General features: G+C 39.3%; 1 protein-coding gene and 1 long non-coding RNA gene across 2 annotated transcripts in view; both read right to left on the bottom strand.

The window, feature by feature from the left end:
* Positions 1–448: 448 nt before the first annotated feature.
* ITGAE (integrin subunit alpha E) overlaps positions 449–18,788 on the bottom strand; it is a 70,883-nt gene continuing 52,543 nt past the window's right edge. Inside the window, exons 19-30 of the mRNA XM_018557629.1 lie at positions 18,287–18,415; positions 17,242–17,315; positions 16,705–16,837; positions 15,101–15,202; positions 14,376–14,455; positions 11,759–11,831; positions 11,536–11,643; positions 9,108–9,170; positions 6,558–6,659; positions 4,710–4,805; positions 3,506–3,616; positions 449–499 (exon numbers count right to left, since the gene is read on the bottom strand). Of these exons, the coding sequence (XP_018413131.1) occupies positions 449–499; positions 3,506–3,616; positions 4,710–4,805; positions 6,558–6,659; positions 9,108–9,170; positions 11,536–11,643; positions 11,759–11,831; positions 14,376–14,455; positions 15,101–15,202; positions 16,705–16,837; positions 17,242–17,315; positions 18,287–18,415 (1,122 nt within the window). The remainder of the gene's footprint in view (positions 500–3,505; positions 3,617–4,709; positions 4,806–6,557; positions 6,660–9,107; positions 9,171–11,535; positions 11,644–11,758; positions 11,832–14,375; positions 14,456–15,100; positions 15,203–16,704; positions 16,838–17,241; positions 17,316–18,286; positions 18,416–18,788) is intronic.
* LOC108787941 lies at positions 11,786–14,449 on the bottom strand. Its single transcript, XR_001941299.1, has 3 exons — positions 14,376–14,449; positions 13,878–13,955; positions 11,786–11,831 (listed from the first exon to the last, which is right to left on the bottom strand). It is a non-coding gene; the product is annotated as an uncharacterized LOC108787941 (long non-coding RNA).

The following is an 18,788-nucleotide window of genomic DNA, read 5'->3' as shown; positions in this document are numbered from 1 at the left end:
TTCCATGGATACTCCAACTATGCAATTTCCTCACCTTATTCCCATCTCCTGTTATTGTCTGCCTATGGGCTTTGGGTGTTCTTGCCCATCTATTCATGATCCAACTGCTCCTCCTGCAATCTCCATAATATAGTTAAATAATAAAAAAATAAAACAACAGGGAGTGTGGGACCCATGAGAATGACCACAGCAAGTGTACAGTGACAGGAACTCAAGGGAAAAAGTCTCACGAATAGAGTGGCCAAGAGATATAAGAAACTGTTAGGTAAAACTCTCCAGGTCCCACAAAAGCTGAAATAATTTGGGTAGACTGAGCCCAACGTGGCACACATATGCCTTTCGTATTAGGCCACTATCACTGAAAATGTAGATTTCTATGCATATGAAATAGTCCAATAAATATTTAAATGTATCTTCACACATTGAACATTTCATCAGGTGGCAAGTCTCAGTACTGGTTTGGGTCAAGTTGTTTGTATTTTCTTTTAAAGAAACCACACTGTAAAAAAAAAAGAGAATACATAATTAAAATTAATTAAAATTAAAAGTTTATTGTACTAGAAACATAAAATGATTACAAAAATGTTTATACAAATATATCACTGAGTACAAGTAGTACATTGACTATAAACGTCTCTGAATTTTCATTAGCTTCAAGTCTTAATAATTCAAGACAATATTAAGAACTGATCATGACTGACAATATACGTGCATGAAGCCACAGAGAGCAGTGGCTATTCTCCAAACTCGGGGGCAAATTCTAGTTACCGAGCAGGGAAACTGAACTTATCGAGCTTCAAATGAATGAACTGTAACATAAATCATATGTGAACAGGGGATATGCGATTGCTCACTGCTGTTGCTGAATTTTACATAAATATCATCAATCATGCCTAAAAAATAATACAAATAATAAGTTGGCTAATTTTACTGATAACAGCCAACAGGATGTAATAAACCATGGACAGCAAACATTCAACAATTTGAAAAGTTTAGGACAACTAATATCTTCATATCTCTCATTAGCCACTATAGAGCACACCCGCTCTTTCCTCCCAGGACTTAGGAAAACCCATAGATTTCTATAGCGGATTAAATGCATATTGTGATAAGTGTACAACTTAATCACCCCAAGGGGAAATATAAAGTAGAGCTCCAGCCAGAAATAACAAGATGAAAGTGAATAGCGTATTAAATGATAACATAACAAAACCATCTTTTGCAGCAATATTCAGATTCAATCCAGTGATTTCTTCTCAGTACATTGTTTTGGAGCTAGATGTCCTCAGTATAATGGCCAGCATAATTTAACTCACTTTCTCTAAGACCAGATCATTCTGGACCCACCCCAGGTGACTGGACAGTGAGAGGATAAGCAGCACAGTGATGAGCTCACCTCTCTGTCACTCTGCTTTCCCTTCCTATCAGCTTTTCTTTTTCCAGTGCATGAACTGATTGGCTCCTTGCACTGCTTCTCCCTCTTACACTCCAGTTCTGCCAAATGGAGGGCAAGAAGCTGATATCAGATCAAATTCAGATACTTATACTGCTGGCATTAAAAAAATACATGTAGTGATGTATTACTGATTATAGAGTTGCATTAATGTGTGTCTTTTAGAGCTATCTAGAGTTCAGCTTTAAGCTTTGAGACACTGCATTCAACCCATACATTTATACCTTCAGAAATCTTTAACTACCTCCGGGCCGGCCGTAGTAAAAAAACGGCTGGCCCGGAGCTCTCTAGGTCTGAGCGGGCGTCTTTAGACGTCCGCTCAGACATGCCCCCTGGCCGATATTTAAAAACAGGCAGCGATGCCTGTTACCATACAAGCGATCCGCCGGCGGATCGCGTGTATGGGGTGCCGATCGGTTCCCCCCCTCCGCGCCCCCCCCTGCCGTTGTCCCGCTGATCCCAGGATTAGCCCCCGTATGCGATAGCAATAAAGTTTAGTGAAAAAAGAAAAGGAAAAAAAATGTAAGTTTTTTTTAAAGTTACACATAAAAAAGAATAAAAAACAAAAAAAAGTCATCAACCATACATACACGCATGCAAACATGCGTCGGGGGCGCATACGTGCAAAAAAGACGATTGCACCCCTTACACCGCACATGTTACATATCGCCGTGAACGTCGGAGTGAGAGCAATAATTCTAGGGCCATCAATCACTGATAACACTAAACTGATGAGCGGTAAAAGCTTTTAAAGTGTCGCCAATGGCCAATTTTGGGTATGGTAGTTTTCTGCGATTTTGCGGGTGCGTGCAATTTTAAAGCTTGACATGTTTGGTGTCTATTTACCAGACGTGACCCCATCTTTTATATTTTACCAAAAAACTGGGTAATAATAAATGTTTCCTAACATAATGTTAAAAAAAAAACTTTTTTTCCCAAAATTTTCTGTAATTTTTCCTAATTATAGTAAAAAATAAAAACCCCAGTGGTGATTAAATACCACCAAAAGAAAGCTCTATCTGTCCCCAAAAAATGGTATAAAATTAATTTCAGTACAGCGTTGCATGACGGAATAAACGTCAGTCAAAGTACCGCAGTGCTGAATACTGAAAAATGGCCTGGCCAGGAAGGGGCCCTAAACACCTGGTCTTGAAGTGGTTAAATAGCTTTTTAACCTCCACAGTCCATAACCCCTCCTCATTCAAAACCCCATTTGAGAATTGATGCATTCTCAATCCCCAGGCAAGGAATATGATCTCCACCATCTACTAGCAAGTTGATGCCCAATTTCACTCAAATACAGTATGGTAGTGAATGGGGAAAGGACTGGAAACAAATATAGGACACAATCTACCATTGTTCCAAACCTAACTATAAAATGCTGCTACATTAGCACATGATAACCAAGGATGCCTCCCCCTACTGCTTTAGAGGTTGTAGAAAGATTAGTACACTGAAACATATCTGGTGGGACTGCTCAAAAATCAAATACTTTTTGATCAACATCTGTCAGCTTATTTACACAGTGTTGTGCAGAGGTACCAAAAAAAATCCTTTGAGGCCCTCCTACACTTCAAACAGGAAGGATGGAATAAAACCCAAATTGAATTCCTCACTTATTTATTTGCCACAGATACGCAGACATTGGTTAAAGCAAGGAGGTTGGCCATACCAATGATAGCACAGGTCATAAGAAAAATGTGGACAAATTAAAATCTGTCTGATAGGATTCTATGCGTAAACTCAAAAATGTATGGGCACCCTGGCTTGCCCATTATATACCCAATGACTCTGACCATGCACTACTAGCTAATTAATCATGAAGCTAACAATGTCTTCTTGTCTGTCTGTTAGATAAACTTACTCCCACTCCGTGGATAAGAAATATACATTAATTTGCTATTATTTGTTTGTATTATTTATTTGCAACCAAATATATTGGAATTTATGCAGTGCTGTACTAGACCTGTTACAGTTAATGACACCAAAAGGGGCAGTTAGCATACACTGACTCCAATTCAATTCTCATTTAGTTTGTTATGAATATCATACCTTGACAAGTATCACAACAATGATCATTAAGAGAAGAATGCCCCCAATGGAACTTCCAATGATTACTGGCAAAATATTCACTACTTTCTCTTTAAGAATAGTAACAGTCATCTAGAAAGAACAGAAAGAAAAAAAAATGATAATTAAAATAAAATTAATTAATTACAATTTTGGTCCAGATAGCTGGCCGCAGAGAGCCTTTAGAACTTGAATGGATATATTTGTTGCCAATATTTTTGCAACCTAGTATGGTATTTTGTCTGTTTGGGATTAAGTTAAGGAGTGCGGTTAGGGTTAGTGCTAAGGGAACTGAATTCAGCTAGAGCAGGAAGCATTAGAACCTCTATTATGTTTACATTGCTGTCATTGTACCTATTATGGAGGTTTCTTCATAGTTCTTGTGATGCTGATTGCTGAAATAGAAGGCCATTACAACATGGACCTCTACAGCAGTAAAAAATAGAGAAGAGTATGGAAGAAGGCTTAGGGCCAATGTCAAGCTGGGTACACATGGTTATATTTTTTTCACTGTTCCTTCAGGCTGAAAGAAACAAATATGACAGATTCCTCCATGCTAAACGGTATTGACAAATCAAAGGTATTCTAATAGCAGCGCTGGATATAGTATGACATGGCTTAATCCCATCAGAATTTTCTGTCATCTGTGTCCCATTGCTGACATTTTCCTTCACTTTCTGTCAATTAGTTTCCAGTAGTGACAGTGGTTACCAGCATAAATAGAGAAAATGAATTTCACCAGCGGGTGTTCTAATATCTGCATATCTGCAGCATATCTGACATGCAGAAAGCATTCACTGCAGGTGAATCCTCCAGGTGCATGTGTATTAAATTACATTGGTTGATTGACCATAAGAGAATGTTTGGCGAAGGTCACATTCACTGCATTATAAATATACCCAATTATGAGGTGGATAGGGGATAAGGTAAGGTGTTAGAGACAAGTCATGTATTTGGAATTGATTAAGGAGATGCTTTTACAGTGCTTTACTCTCACTTGTTTTCACCATCAAAAGCATTGTGTCAAAAACTAGCAGTGCCGGGTTCTAAGTGCAACTAATGCGATGTATATTACCTAACATTATGCAAGTTACCTTTTTAACATAAAAGAGGTTTTGCCTAAACTTAACAGGAAGAAAGGAAAGGAGGAAAAAAGGAAGGAAGGACAGATATGTATTTGTCTCACCTGTTTATGGAGTTCTGGGTCCTTTATATTTACAAATAAGTCTTTGTTATATAGAAGTTCACCTGTAATGTTTAGTTCTTGTGTGTCTTCTACTAACTAAAAAACAAACAATGTATTATATGTCACGGTAACATAACTTGCAAAATTTCAAAAATGTATTGACTTTTAGGCTGGGTTCACACCTAGGCGTATTGAATATGCGTGTTTGTTGCACGATTCGCGGTAAAAAAAACGCTCATGTACCTTTTCAAGCGTAGGCCGTTTTGTAGCGCGTTCAGACGGGCTGAAATACGGAAAGGTGTGAACCATACCCATAGAAAACAATGGGATTTTCAAGTTTGTACGTTTTGTAGAGCGTTCATAGAGCGTTGAACGCACAACAAAATGTAAAGGTGTGAACAGGGCCTTATTGTTTATAGGGTGTGACGGTGCACTTAGGAGCAGCTTCCAGAAAGGCAGGAAGGGCATTTTTGTTAAAGAGGGTTCTGCTCCCATAGTGAGGGCTGGAGTCACCCCCCCCACGTCTGGTGTACCCCCTTTCATTCACCCCCCCCCCTTTTTTCTTCATTCCTACCCATGCATTATTTCTGCCCCCAACTTCCTGTTGGTCTCTCACCTTCCCACTCTTTCTTACAGCAGACATATCCTTCTTATCATACGTCTCACACACCATATTGTCCTCTGTATTGGCCCACTTCTTGCATCAGATTCTGACAACTACCATTGTAAGATTGACTGACACCATGACTATCTGCAGTCAAACTTAGTGACCCACCCTCCCTCTTTAGGCCTAGTTCACACCTGAGCATTTTTACACGCAGATCTATGCATGTGAAAACGCACAAAACACACGTTTCAATGCAAGCCAATGGCAACCGTTCACACCTTAGCGTTGCGTCGTGCATAGAAAAACGCCTGTCACATGAAAAGATGCAGGAGCTGTTTTGAGGTGGATCCAGCATGGCTTTGCATCTCTATGCAGGGAGAAACGTGCGTTAACGCGCATGTTTAAATGCAAAAACAAGCAAAATCGCACAAAACAATTGCGCGATAATCACGTGAAAATTGCAAACACCTAGGTGTGAACCTAGCCCAATTGCTGAGTAGCCCTCTGGCTTTTCACACTGTTCAACGGTATAATGTTGTCACTTTCAGATTTCTTCTGTAAATCAAACTGTATTGTTATATTTTTCTCAACCAAATGGACTCTGTACTGTTGTCACTTATGATAACCATACCTATTGCACACTTTAATGTTTTTTGATGCTACTTCTAATGAATAAAGTACAAAAACTATAAATGAAGTAGGCATACTTATTACAAATAAATAAAGTAGATATCTTGCAAGATGCAAGTATTACAGTAGTACACCGGCCACGTACCACTGGTGTACACTGATGTTGGATGCCCTTCTACACTCCCTGTAGTGTGAACATAGCTCAAATGTTCATAGGCCTTCCTGACCTGTGCATTCCTATCAAGATAATCCCAATATGGACATCACTTTGCCCTGCAGGATATTCTGTGTTCAGAAAGGAGTCTGCCCTCTTAAAAAATGGTTTCGGATAGGTACACATGTAGATACATTTAGTCTGCCAGTTAACTAATCATGCTCCTCTTGTGTCTGGTAGCTAACTTTAGAGCATACTTTCACACGAGCCTGACATATACATAGTCATACACCTGCCATATACCACCTACAGCGAGAAGGGCTTCAACAGTGATACACTTTGCATAATAAAATCCCCTAATGAATGATCTGACTGTCTGAATGATTAATAAATGCTGTCCCTGTATATTTTGTTCTGCCATACAAGTTCTGGATACAAAGGTTGGTTAAATAATTACCTTCTGCAGGGTCTGTAAGAAAAGCTTTGCTTTAACTTTTATCTCCTCCTGCACTGAATAGATGTTGCATTGGATAACCAGACATGTTAGATCTTCTTCTTTCTACCAAAAAGAAAAAGAAAGCATAAGATTCTGCTGCACGTAAAACTATCCACTTCTGAAAATACATTTGTAGAAGGCAGTTATGAAGCCAGTTTATTATCCCCACAGTTGTAAACAGTGGCATTAAAAAAACCCTGAATTCTACAGGTGAAACTCGAATAATTAGAATATCGTGCAAAAGTTCATTTATTTCACTAATGCAACTTAAAAGGTGAAAGTAATATATGAGATAGACTCATTACATGCAAAGCAAGATAGTTCAAGCTGTGATTTGTCATAATTGTGATGATTATGGCTTACAACTCATGAAAACCCCAAGAACCCCAAATCCACAACCTCAGAAAATTAGAATATTGTGAAAAGGTGCAATATTCTAGGCTCAAAGTGTCCCACTCTAATCAGCTAATTAAGCCATAACACCTGCAAAGGGTTCCTGAGCCTTTAAATGGTCTCTCAGTCTGGTTCAGTAGGAATCACAATCATGGGAAAGACTGCTGACCTGACAGTTGTGCAGAAAACCATCATTGACACCCTCCATAAGGAGGGAAAGCCTCAAAAGGTAATTGCAAAAGAAGTTGGATGTTCCCAAAGTGCTGTATCAAAGCACATTAATAGAAAGTTATGTGGAAGGGAAAAGTGTGGAAGAAAAAGGTGCACAAGCAGCAGGGATGACCGCAGCCTGGAGAGGATTGTCAGGAAAAGGCCATTCAAAAGTGTTGGGGACTTTCACAAGGAGTGGACTGAGGCTGGAGTCAGTGCATCAAGAGCCACCACACACAGACGGATCCTGGACATGGGCTTCAAATGTCGTATTCCTCTTGTCAAGCCACTCCTGAACAACAAACAACGTCAGAAGCGTCTTACCTGGGCTAAAGAAAAACAGACCTGGTCTGTTGCTCAGTGGTCCAAAGTCCTCTTTTCTGATGAGAGCAAATTTTGCATCTCATTTGGAAACCAAGGACCCAGAGTATGGAGGAAGAATGGAGAGGCACACACTGCAAGATGCTTGAAGTCCAGTGTGAAGTTTCCACAGTCTGTGTTGATTTGGGGAGCCATGTCATCTGCTGGTGTTGGTCCACTGTGCTTCATTAAGTCCAGGGTCAACGCAGCCGTCTACCAGGAGATTTTGGAGCACTTCATGCTTCCTTCCACAGACGAGCTCTATGGGGATACTGACTTTATTTTACAGCAGGATTTGGCACCTGCCCACACTGCCAAAAGCACCAAAACCTGGTTCAATGACCGTGGGGTTACTGTACTTGATTGGCCAGCAAACTCGCCTGACCTGAACCCCATAGAGAATCTATGGGGCATTGCCAAGAGAAAGATGAGAGACATTAACCGAACAATGCAGAAAAGCTGAAGGCCGCTATTGAAGCATCCTGGTGTTACATAAAACCTCAGCAGTGCCACAGGCTGATAGCTTCCATGCCACGCCGCATTGAGGCAATAATTGCTGCAAAAGGGGCACAAACCAAGTACTGAGTACATATGCATGCTTATACTTTTCAGAGGTCCGATATTGTTCTATGTACAATCCTTGTTTTATTGATTGTATGTAATAGTCTAATTTTCTGAGATTGTGGATTTGGGGTTTTCATGAGCTGTAAGCCATAATCATCACAATTATGACAAATCACGGTTTGAACTATCTTGCTTTGCATGTAATGAGTCTATCTCATATATTAGTTTCACCTTTTAAGTTGCATTAGTGAAATAAATGAACTTTTGCACGATATTCTAATTATTCGAGTTTCACCTGTATGTACATCTCCTGGTCTTGGTTTATTTGGTGATATATGATCATTCCATAATTACTGTAGAATTTCCAGAAAACCTATATGGAGAAAATACATAGGATGACTGCTGATCCTCTTTTTCTGAAAATGCTATTTGTAAGGCTGTTCTGCTGATCCAATGGCTTTTACGAGCCATTATACTTTCTGAAACACTAACCTTGAACATGTATGCTCTTCTGACCTCACTCTAACTTTGTAATCTGTGTGCTTGTTTCAGGTCAGTTGCATAGTAGTCCCATCACACTCCTGACTGATGTGAACCTGTGATCCTCGGGTGGGTGCTGCAGTGACTGCGGATGGTGCCACACGTAATCAATAAAAGGAGAAAAAGTCACCAGCACTCTAATGTTTGCTCTACCAATTCATATTTATTGATGTTGGAAGGTCATATCAACACAATGAAAAGCAACGTTTCGGAACTGAATAGGTTCCTTCATCAGGCAAAGAAAGTGATTGGTAGAGCGAACATTGGAGTGCCAGTGTATTCTTCTCCTATTTTTGTTCCAGGCCAGACTCAATTCTAAAGCAGAGAAAGCCATTCTCATGGTGTTGAGTAATGGCAGCCCTTGTTTGCTTTCAGTACAAGTTTCCCTTAATTACTTAATTAGTAATACAGTTTAAGTCAAAATCAAGTTTATGAAAGACTCACATATTTTCTGGATGCATTTCTACAACGGCATTTCTGGTTTTCAAGTTTACACAGTGTTGAATTCTATGGAGATAAAATGTATTTCATAAAAAAAAATCAATCATAAGGAAATCTAAATAAAGCTGTAGGAGGTATTTGGTCATTTTTATTTATAGCCTTTGAAGGTTAAAAACTGATCTTTTATATCTTTTTTTATTACCTTTATAAAATCTGTATTTAAAAAATGCATATACTGTGTGCATCCATAATATAGAGTTTAAGGTATATGCCAAAACTTTTTATTAATTTTTGGATAAAGTATGGAAGTAATAAAAGCAATGCAAGGTCTTTGTACCATTGGGGAAATTTCCCTTTGCTTACTTTCCGAGAGATGCACCAGAAAGTTAGAGGAAATCTCCCAAAGTGAGGGGAATTGTCCTCTTAGATAGTTGTCTTTGGAACAGGTATCAAGTTATCAAGTCTTGTTTTAGGGACAACTCTAAGAGGGTTATTCACAAAATAGCTGAAGGATCCAGCCGTAGCTCCAACTGATCCTTCGACTCACTGGAGCCCTTCAGTTCAGTGGATTGGGTCGGCGGGCGTCGTCTTCTTTCTTAATTCGTCAAGTCGTCGTCATTGTGGACAACGCTGGACATCGAGATTGACCCTGGATCAGTGGCGTAACAACCGTATGCTTGGACTTGTAGTTCCTTAGCTGATATATATGTGTGGGGGTGGGGGGTACAGTACTAGTGGATGTTTATATAGTATGGGGCGGGGGGGCGAAAAAAAATGTCTGCCCCGGGCGCCCATAACTCTGGTTACGCCACTGCCCTGGATTATGTTGGGGGATCCATTTTTGCAATTTTTTTAAAATAAAGGACTTGTGAAAAACCTGTTTTTTTTTTTAAATTAAAGGATTTGTCAAAAGTCTGGCCTTTTAAATTTTTTTAATTTAACCCTTTAGTGAATGGGTAGGGGTACAAGTACCCTTTACTCATTCAAAAGGGGGGGCACATCTGGGTGCCCCTTTATTAAAGGGGTACCCTGATGTTAATAAGCCCCCCACCCTGTCCACACCCCCACAACCAACACCCCAGGGCTTGTGGGGAAGACGCACAGGGAGAAGGTGCTTTTCCAAGGGCGACCCTGGGAAAGCACCCTACCAGTGATGAGGGCATGTGGCCTGTTGCATCTTATCACACATAAAGAGTGCCTATGAACAACTGATTGTTTTAATTGTATTTAACTGTGTTCAGATTAACAGGAAAATACAATGGGGGAATTTAGTAAGACTGGAGCAGACAGTATCTGGAGCTGATGCCCATAGTAATCAGCTTCTCTCTTCAGTTTGTTCAGTTAAGCTTTGAAAATAAAAGATAGAAGCTGATAGGTTGCCATTGGCAACCGCTACAAAGTCTGTCTGCTCCAGTCTGTGAAAGAAAGTGTATATATAAAAATCTTTCTTTTTATATTTAGCCATCTTGTTTATTGGTGCCTGGATCGCACTGGCATCCCGGCCGGCTCACTGCACTCTGGGTGGGAGGAGGCATTTAAGTCAATGACACCGCAGCCATGCCCCCCAGCCGCAGTGCGAACGCCCACACTGGAACACGTGGCACATCAATGCCTGTGTTCCGGTCTGGTGTGGTCACAAAAAATGCTGTATGCACTATTCATGGCTCCAGGCTTCAGCAAGAACTAACTGGCCTTTTCTGAAGGTCATTTTGTAGACAAGGCTTAGGAGCATTCGCAGTCAGAATTATAATAATTACAAAGCACATAAAGCAGTGTGCTAGGTAATAAACTCCTTGCATGATCATGCTAACAAAGGGCAATACTTTATACAACAAATAGCCTGTTGAAGACAAGTCTAAGTCATGGCTCACACTGAGCCTTTTGTAGCGCTTTTTCTGCCCTAAAAAAACATTCAAAAAATATGCCCCGAAAAATCCCATTCATTTCTATGGCCCTGTTCACATCTGAATTTATCTATTTTTATCACAATAAGTAAAACGCCTGTGACTGGAAAATGTACATGAGCTTATTTATTACAGCTCGTTGTGGACCCATAGACTCAATAGGAAACACTTGATAATGCACGTTTGCTGTGTTTTACCGCACGTTTAGCGCACATTTTACAACTTGATGTGTGCGCATAAAGTTGCATCAAAAATGCGTGTAGAAACGTGCACAAACGCTGATGCCTAGGTGTGTACCCGGCCTTAGTAAATTCTCCTCAATATATTCTGATTCTAATTATGTGCAGAATCGACACAGGGTAGACAGCAAGATACATCTGCACAAAGCTAACACCCCAGGATAAAGATAGTTATTACTTATTTTTTCCAACTGAATCCAATATTCCAATTACAGTTACATGTTTATAATAAAGATCCTTATCCTTACATGAAAACTTTGTGAATTGAGCCCATTTTCATGCACTCACCTGGATTTTCTCAGGCTGACTTATTGCAGAAATAGTTTTACTTTTCATCGTAATGGGGATCTGTATCTCTAGGCTCAGTTCAGCGTCATACTGATTCTCTCCGTTTATCTGTGGAACATTATATGTTATATGTACAAGTAGCATGCCGCAGTGCACAGTAAATGCCAACAAACACATTCAATGTTATTTCATTCGTACACACAGTAGATCTGAAGATACTTACATTAAACGTGAACTCGATCTCTTCTTCTATCGGTGACTCAGGAGGGATCTTCACATAAAGTGCATTGGGTTGCCTGATTTAGAAGTACATAGCATTAAATCATGTACAGATATTGCTGAAATCCACACTACATAAACATTGTCTAAATACAAGAGCCAGATGTACAGTATTTTTATTTGAATCTTGGTGTATTTTTACAGATCGGTGAAACCTAATACAACCCTTATGCAGGAGCTTCCTGTAATAAAGACCAGTCACTGCTGCTCTCTCTTTGTGCAGGGTGACTGGTCTTGTATCCACCCCTTCTGTAGTTTTCTGCAGGCAGTCTGTAGTGGGTGGCGCTGATGGGCCCCTCCCATAGCTCTGCTCCCTGCATAATACAGTGATGATGTCATCATTATCTGGGACACACAAAGTGGATTTATAACCTTTAGGCCCCATTCACACCAGGGTGGTTCCAGATTAGTGCGGTTTCCGCGCTGATTTCAAAAGGGCGGTTTTGGGAGTTTTTAATTGCGTTTCAGCGCTGAAACACAATTAAAAATGCCCAAAACTGCGCTTAACAGCGTGGTTCAATTCAAATTCAACATTTTATTCTGTTTTAATTAGAGCGGGTAAGGATTATAAGCTTTGTCAGGTTTTTATTGCTGTCTCTGTCCATATTGGAGAAATGACCCCTTACTTCCTGTCAGGACACACAATGGGGTAACAAACAAGAACAATAATACATGTTTGGTACACCAGACCAGGCAGAAATTTTTACTCTTTCTCATTTTATTTGAAGCTAAAAAAGGGGAAAAACTTTACCAGGAATCTAGCTGGCCGTACACTGGTAGATTTCTGAATAACCTTCATACAAAACATCTCATCAGAACATTTTCCATCAGAGATTTGACAAATGTCCCTCCAAATTCTGCTTGATTTTAAAATTTAAAATCCAGTTTTGGAATGAATGGAGTTTCCCGAATGAAACTCTTTACTGTTGAAATGAAACATTTACTGTTAGGAAATTGAAAAAAGTTTTTCCATCCTGCTCCATTGATTTTTTTTGTCACTACAGTTAAAATGAATGATTGATTTTACCTCATAAACTATTAGCAAATTGAACGTTTCCACAAAGAATTTTTTCAAATAATATTTTACAGGTGTATTATTATTATTATTATACAGGATGTATATAGCGCCAACAGTTTGCGCAGCACTTTACAATATAAGGAAGATATTACAATTACAATACAATTCAAGACAAGATGGTAAGGAGGGCCCTGCCCCTGAGGGCTTACAATCTAAAAGTGTACAGCCAGCTATTTTATATCTCACTAGCTGTTTCTTGCAGCGCAGCCCAATGCAAGACAAGGCACTTTACCTTGTCATGGACGGGCACAGTTCACACCACCCAGTTGCGATGGAACACAGTGGTGTGTGCTAAAAAAAGTATTGAAGTATAACCGCCTCGCAGCACACTGTGCCCAAGGACAGTGTCAGCACCAATTCAGAGATGATTTGAGGATCTGCAGCTTAGTGATACACAAATAAGGTAAATGTTTGCTACTACTTAAGATACATGAATGAATTTTTAAGATTTAACTCCTGAGTTTAGTGTCACTTTAATAAAATGTCACTTAGGACATTTATAAACAAATGTTCTATTAAAATAGATTGGCGCCTCATCACTGACCCGGGCACCACACACCAGTCAATGTGTGAGGTAGCACAGCGGCTGGTGTGAATGGGCCCTAAATGTCTGCCTTTGGAGAGCAAAATAACATACTAATCAGATTCTATTAGCCTTACTGCACTGATCTTTACCTATTTCTGCATCCATTTTCACACCAAGTAAGACATTTTCCTCAGTAAAAACAAACTAGTACAAGCAATAGTAAATACAGTGCACAGTTAAATTTTCAGCCCATGTTTCATGGTATACCCATATTCAGGATATAACATTAAACATGGTCAGATCTTTAAATTGGTGGGTTCCTCTTTAACCTGATCCTAACACTTAACCTTAATACTGATCTGTGTCTCTGTAGAGGAAAGGCAGTTCTTGTAATGACCCTGCCCTGTATGCTGGTAATCGATGAAGAAAGCCATTAGAAAAAGAAATGATGGGACTTACACAGTTAGAACCATGTATAAGGAGTGTTTCACTGGGAGTGCCGTCTTCTGAATCAGTGGAGCAGAGACACCGTTCATGCTAAAATTCATCAAATCACACTGCATTAGGGAATCATTCTGACTGTAAATGAACTATGCAAGGTTATAAACATTCAGTGGCATGACCAAACACAGTGCTACACATAAGCAAAGGGGCGGGGTGCAGTGACATTATTGACCTTATAAAGCCGCTTGGCTATATTTGTTCAATGACATCAGCATAAGCATCCTGCCCCTCTGTTTATGTGCAGCTGCAGGGAATGCCCTAGCCACAGCTGAATAGGTGGGTGGCCCACAGCACTTTATGTTCATAGAAGCTCAGGTGTAAACTAGGTTTGGTCCTAACCTGAGCATATCTCTAGTACCTGGCTTCAGTACTTTTGGAGTCACTGACCTTCAATAAGCATGCAAATTAGAAAGACATAGCCAGCAGAAGATTAGATGGTTCAGGTCTACTTACTTGCTAACTATAGAATAAATGATTGCTTCAGCTGCTGAAAACCTTTCTTCACTCAGTTGCCAGATGATGTCAAATTTCTCCTATAAAATGTGTGAAAAATGACAAAAATATATTTTAGGAAGTAATCTAAAGTAAAGCTTTAGTAAGTTTAATAGAGCAAAGTGACAATATATAACAGCCAACAACTACGTTGTATAACCAATGCTGCCCAGACCTGAGATCTGCCAGTCCAGAAGAGAACCAGGCAGGCTTCAACCTTGATTTTGATGCATGGATGTCTCCCTCATTTCAGCAATTTACAGAAAGTATCATCATTGTTGGGTTTTTTAGTCCTGAATACAACTTTATGCTTAAAAATATGCTCTATTCTGTGACGCATTTATGTAGTTGAGAAGCATTAAACTCCATGAGTACATGCTATGGAATCCTAGTTCCAATTATTTAATTGACTGCTGAGATTTTAGCTGTTTTATGCATTTCCATATCTCCTAAATTCCCCAAAGTTAGTTTGAAAGTTGGCCTTTTACCTAATATGTTTATTTTTGGGGCAATATTTGGGTAGAATGTGTGGAGGGTTCGAATGGCCCTTTTATTAATATAATTGGAGGTTCCATGATTCCAATTCATCTATACATGCACTACTACAACACATGGAGATACAAATATAAAAAGAAAAAGCCAAGCAGTATATCTATGCAGCTTTGCTAAATTGATGACTGACTTACGTTGCCAGATTTAAAGACAGGATGTTGAATTTGGCAGTTCAGTGTAGAGTTATATAAATTGGGAATTTTCTGTTCATAGCATTTAACACTGAAATTATTAGCCTGAGAAAATAAATAAAAACAAAATAAGTACAGTATACCATTTTTAAGAATTGAATTTCATGTCAAGCATTCCCCAGTTTAGCCACAAGGCCACTGGGGCCCGGCCTCGGGGCGGCAGCGGTGTGGAATCCCCCGACGGACGGTAAATTGTTTTCTACATTTAGCCCTGCTTTGGGAAAGCAGGGCTAAATGTAGTGGGAGGAAGCCTCCCACTACTTGTTTGTTTACAAGTGATCTTGGAGATGTCGCCGAAATCACTTGTAATAACACTGCAGCTGGTCCATCCTCCCCCCGCACCTACCTTTCTCCTCGCTAGCTCCGTCCTCCCGGCTCTGTCCTCCCCCCGCCGCCGAGTCTCTCTCCTCACTAGCCGTCAATGCGGGGAGCAGAGCGCAGGATAAAACTAACCCTGCTGCTCCATGTAAACAGTGAGAGGGAAGAGCAGTCTTCCCCTGTCAGCTGTCACAGGAGTTCCAGCACAGTGTTGTGCTAGAACTCCTCTCCTGGAGGTGACAGGGTCAATAAAGAGAACCTGTCACCTCCAAATGCTATCACATGGGGGCTCGTTAGCTCCTGTGTGATAGCTATAAAGTTAAGTGGAAAAAAAACTGATAAAAAATAATTAAATAAATCAAAAAGTAAAAAATAATAAGAAATAATAGTTAAATTAAAAAAAATTAAAAAGTAAAAAATAATAATGTGAGAACATTCATCAGGCAGGTTAGTATGATGATACTGACAATCATGATTTCATACTAAGGGCCATATTTTGAGTTCACCTGTCCTAGGCACAAGGGATTCCTATTAAGGGGTATGTGAAAGATATCTGAAACCATACTGCTGGATATTTTGTTTCTAATCTTCTATCCTTTAGGGCTTGTTATAGAGAGTCCATGGTGGGCTCTGCAGGGTCACTCTCCGCTGGGGCTCTGCAAGTGGCATGACTAGCAATCACGGGGCTTTGATTTCTAGTTACTCCCTGTCTGAACCATAAATGCATACAAAGTAATTTCAATGATAAAAACGAGGCTAGTTCACACCATTGCATTGAGTTCCAGAGCTTTTAAAAAAGCAAAAATCCCGTCACCATAGTCACTGAGGACAGTTTCTCAGCTTCTAAAAATTGCTGTGGTTGTAATTGATGTGGAAGTATCTGATTAACTTTTTGTCATATGAATTTACAACACAAAAAATTTACTTCATTTGCTTTTCATCATGCAATCGTATTTGGCACTAATACTTATAGAGTATATGATATTTTTGTGTGCCTTTAGCATCTGTAAAATGAACTAATTGCATGTGAAAAAGTAATATGCTTACTCTTAAGCTCAACCTAACTGCACTCCCTGAAGCTGTCTTCACAACACATGGCAATGCATGATCCACAAATCCTCAATTTCTTTAACACAGTAAATCATCCCCTAGAGTCCAAAACAGATGTTATTTGAAAACTCTATATAGGTAATTAACAAGAACAAGAAACATGTTTTCATTGTATTTACCAGTTTAATTGTATTAAATTGCAGATTCTTGGGATATATTAATGTTACGGTTGTCATGTATGAATCATCCCCAGTATTGTTCAGTTGAAGTGTCATTGTTAAGTCTTTGGTGTATCCAACAATGAGTTCCTGGCTAAATAAAAAAGCACATGAAATATAGTGAATAATTAAAAAAAAAAAAAACACTAAATGTGGTGATTGATGTATTAACATGGAACTCCTTAAAGGGTTGATTCATCCAAAATGAATACTTTACTGCTGGATACATTGTGACAGGTAGTGTAACTCACTGGCTTCTTATATCTCCCTGGGAGTCATGAGGAGAGATCTCTTCACCTGAGCCACCATATCCACCCACCTTTTGCTGCCATAACAATAGTTTTTACCCTCCATTTGGGATTTTTTAAAATTGATCTTAGATTGGAGTTGGGCACTCAGACTTTTCTTGATGCAAAGGATAGGGCTGTAGCTACCTATAAACAAAACATTCATTTTGAGTAAGCCAAACCTTTATTTTGAGAAAATGTTTACTCTTACCGAGACATCGTTGTGGTCAGATGTAAAACTGGAGTGCATACTGACTTGTTATTGCAGTCCTTTTCATAAGGTAGCTACACAGGGAAAAACAGTTTGCTGTCATAATAGAACCCATAAAGTCGCAGTGGTTAAATATATGAATCATGACAACGTTGTAGAGAGTTACGTTTACTACTTTGTTAAAGCATTTTCGCCAATGGAAAGATAGTAGGAAGAGATGGTTGTTTAGGCTTTAAAAATTGCTAATTTACAGGTGCTCCCATTGAAGTCTATTGGTCTGAAAATGCCCCACTCTTATTCAAAGGCTGCTCCAGTAAATGTTTGAGCATTAGACATCGAACTGAGTGCTCATATAAAACAGGCACAATTTAAAAGCATGGAATGTTGGTTGTTGAGTGCTTTGGAGCTTTAAGCATCAAGTTACAAAATGTTTAGGTGTGAATCAGGGTTTGGGGCCATTTCACACTTGCAACTCGCCAACAACAGAATCGCTTTACAGGGCAGAGGAATACTCATCTGCTTCCAAGCCTTGCTAATCCAGCAAGCACCATGAAAGCAGGTGAGTAAGTATTTTCTGTGCACTTAACAATTCTGCCAATGGTCAGTTGTTGCCAGCATCAAGACTGCAAGAGAGGCATGGCCCTAAGTCACACAAAGAGCACACAAACACACATGCAAATCGATTTATTTATTTGCAAATTTATGAAAAGTTAGTATATTAAAGCCCAACTCCAGCCAAATGTATTTTTTTTATGTAGCTCTAGATAGAGTGGAGCAGGGTTAGAAGCCTCTGTTAATAATCTGTCTGTTTGATTCAGTTGTGAATAGGCTATTTCTGTTTTTTAACATTAAGACGAAAAAAGATCACAGTAAAGAATGGAATAAAATAATAATTAGGTGCATTGAAACATGTCATGATAAAAAGTTTGGTATGTGTCTAAAGGTCTCCCAGTTGGAACCACACTCCTCTCTGTATTTGATTTCCATTTCCCAGCAAAGCTTCTAGAGAAATACATTGTACATGTAAGTGACAGCAGAATTATACCTCAATGAATGTGTAATTTGTGTTATAGAAGTCCAGTACAGGTGATGGGAGATCTCGGTTTTGTTCAGTGGCTGTCATGGAATAGGAGACCTTAATCCCAATACTGGTGAAACAGTTATAGCTACAATGCTGTAAAAAAAAAAAGGAATTAAAAATAGCATGATATACAATGTAATCACAGAGTATTTAAGGCTATCTTAATATTGACAAATCTGATTAGAAGGTTTATTATATTCCGCAGCTGAATCTAAGACTCTTTTTTTGAGCTTACACCTCATTAGAATAACATTTTCTGTTCTCCTCCTATTAAATGCTAGGTGCCCAGCAGCTGTGTGTGACTTGAAAGCCAGAATTTATTTTTTTGTTCTGGGTGTTGGTAATGTGTTTAGATGAAGCACTGAGATCTTGAGCAATGCTGAATTAGGTTTTACTTGCTTAGAAGAACAATATGTCAGAATACAGCATTATACAGCATACAGAGAGAGCTTCCTGTGTATCATAG

The sequence above is a fragment of the Nanorana parkeri genome, unplaced genomic scaffold, assembly GCF_000935625.1.
Source record: "Nanorana parkeri isolate BGI_ZX_2015 unplaced genomic scaffold, ASM93562v1 scaffold293, whole genome shotgun sequence".
NCBI classification, from domain to species: domain Eukaryota; kingdom Metazoa; phylum Chordata; class Amphibia; order Anura; family Dicroglossidae; genus Nanorana; species Nanorana parkeri.
This window is presented reverse-complemented; position numbering and strand designations above follow the sequence as displayed.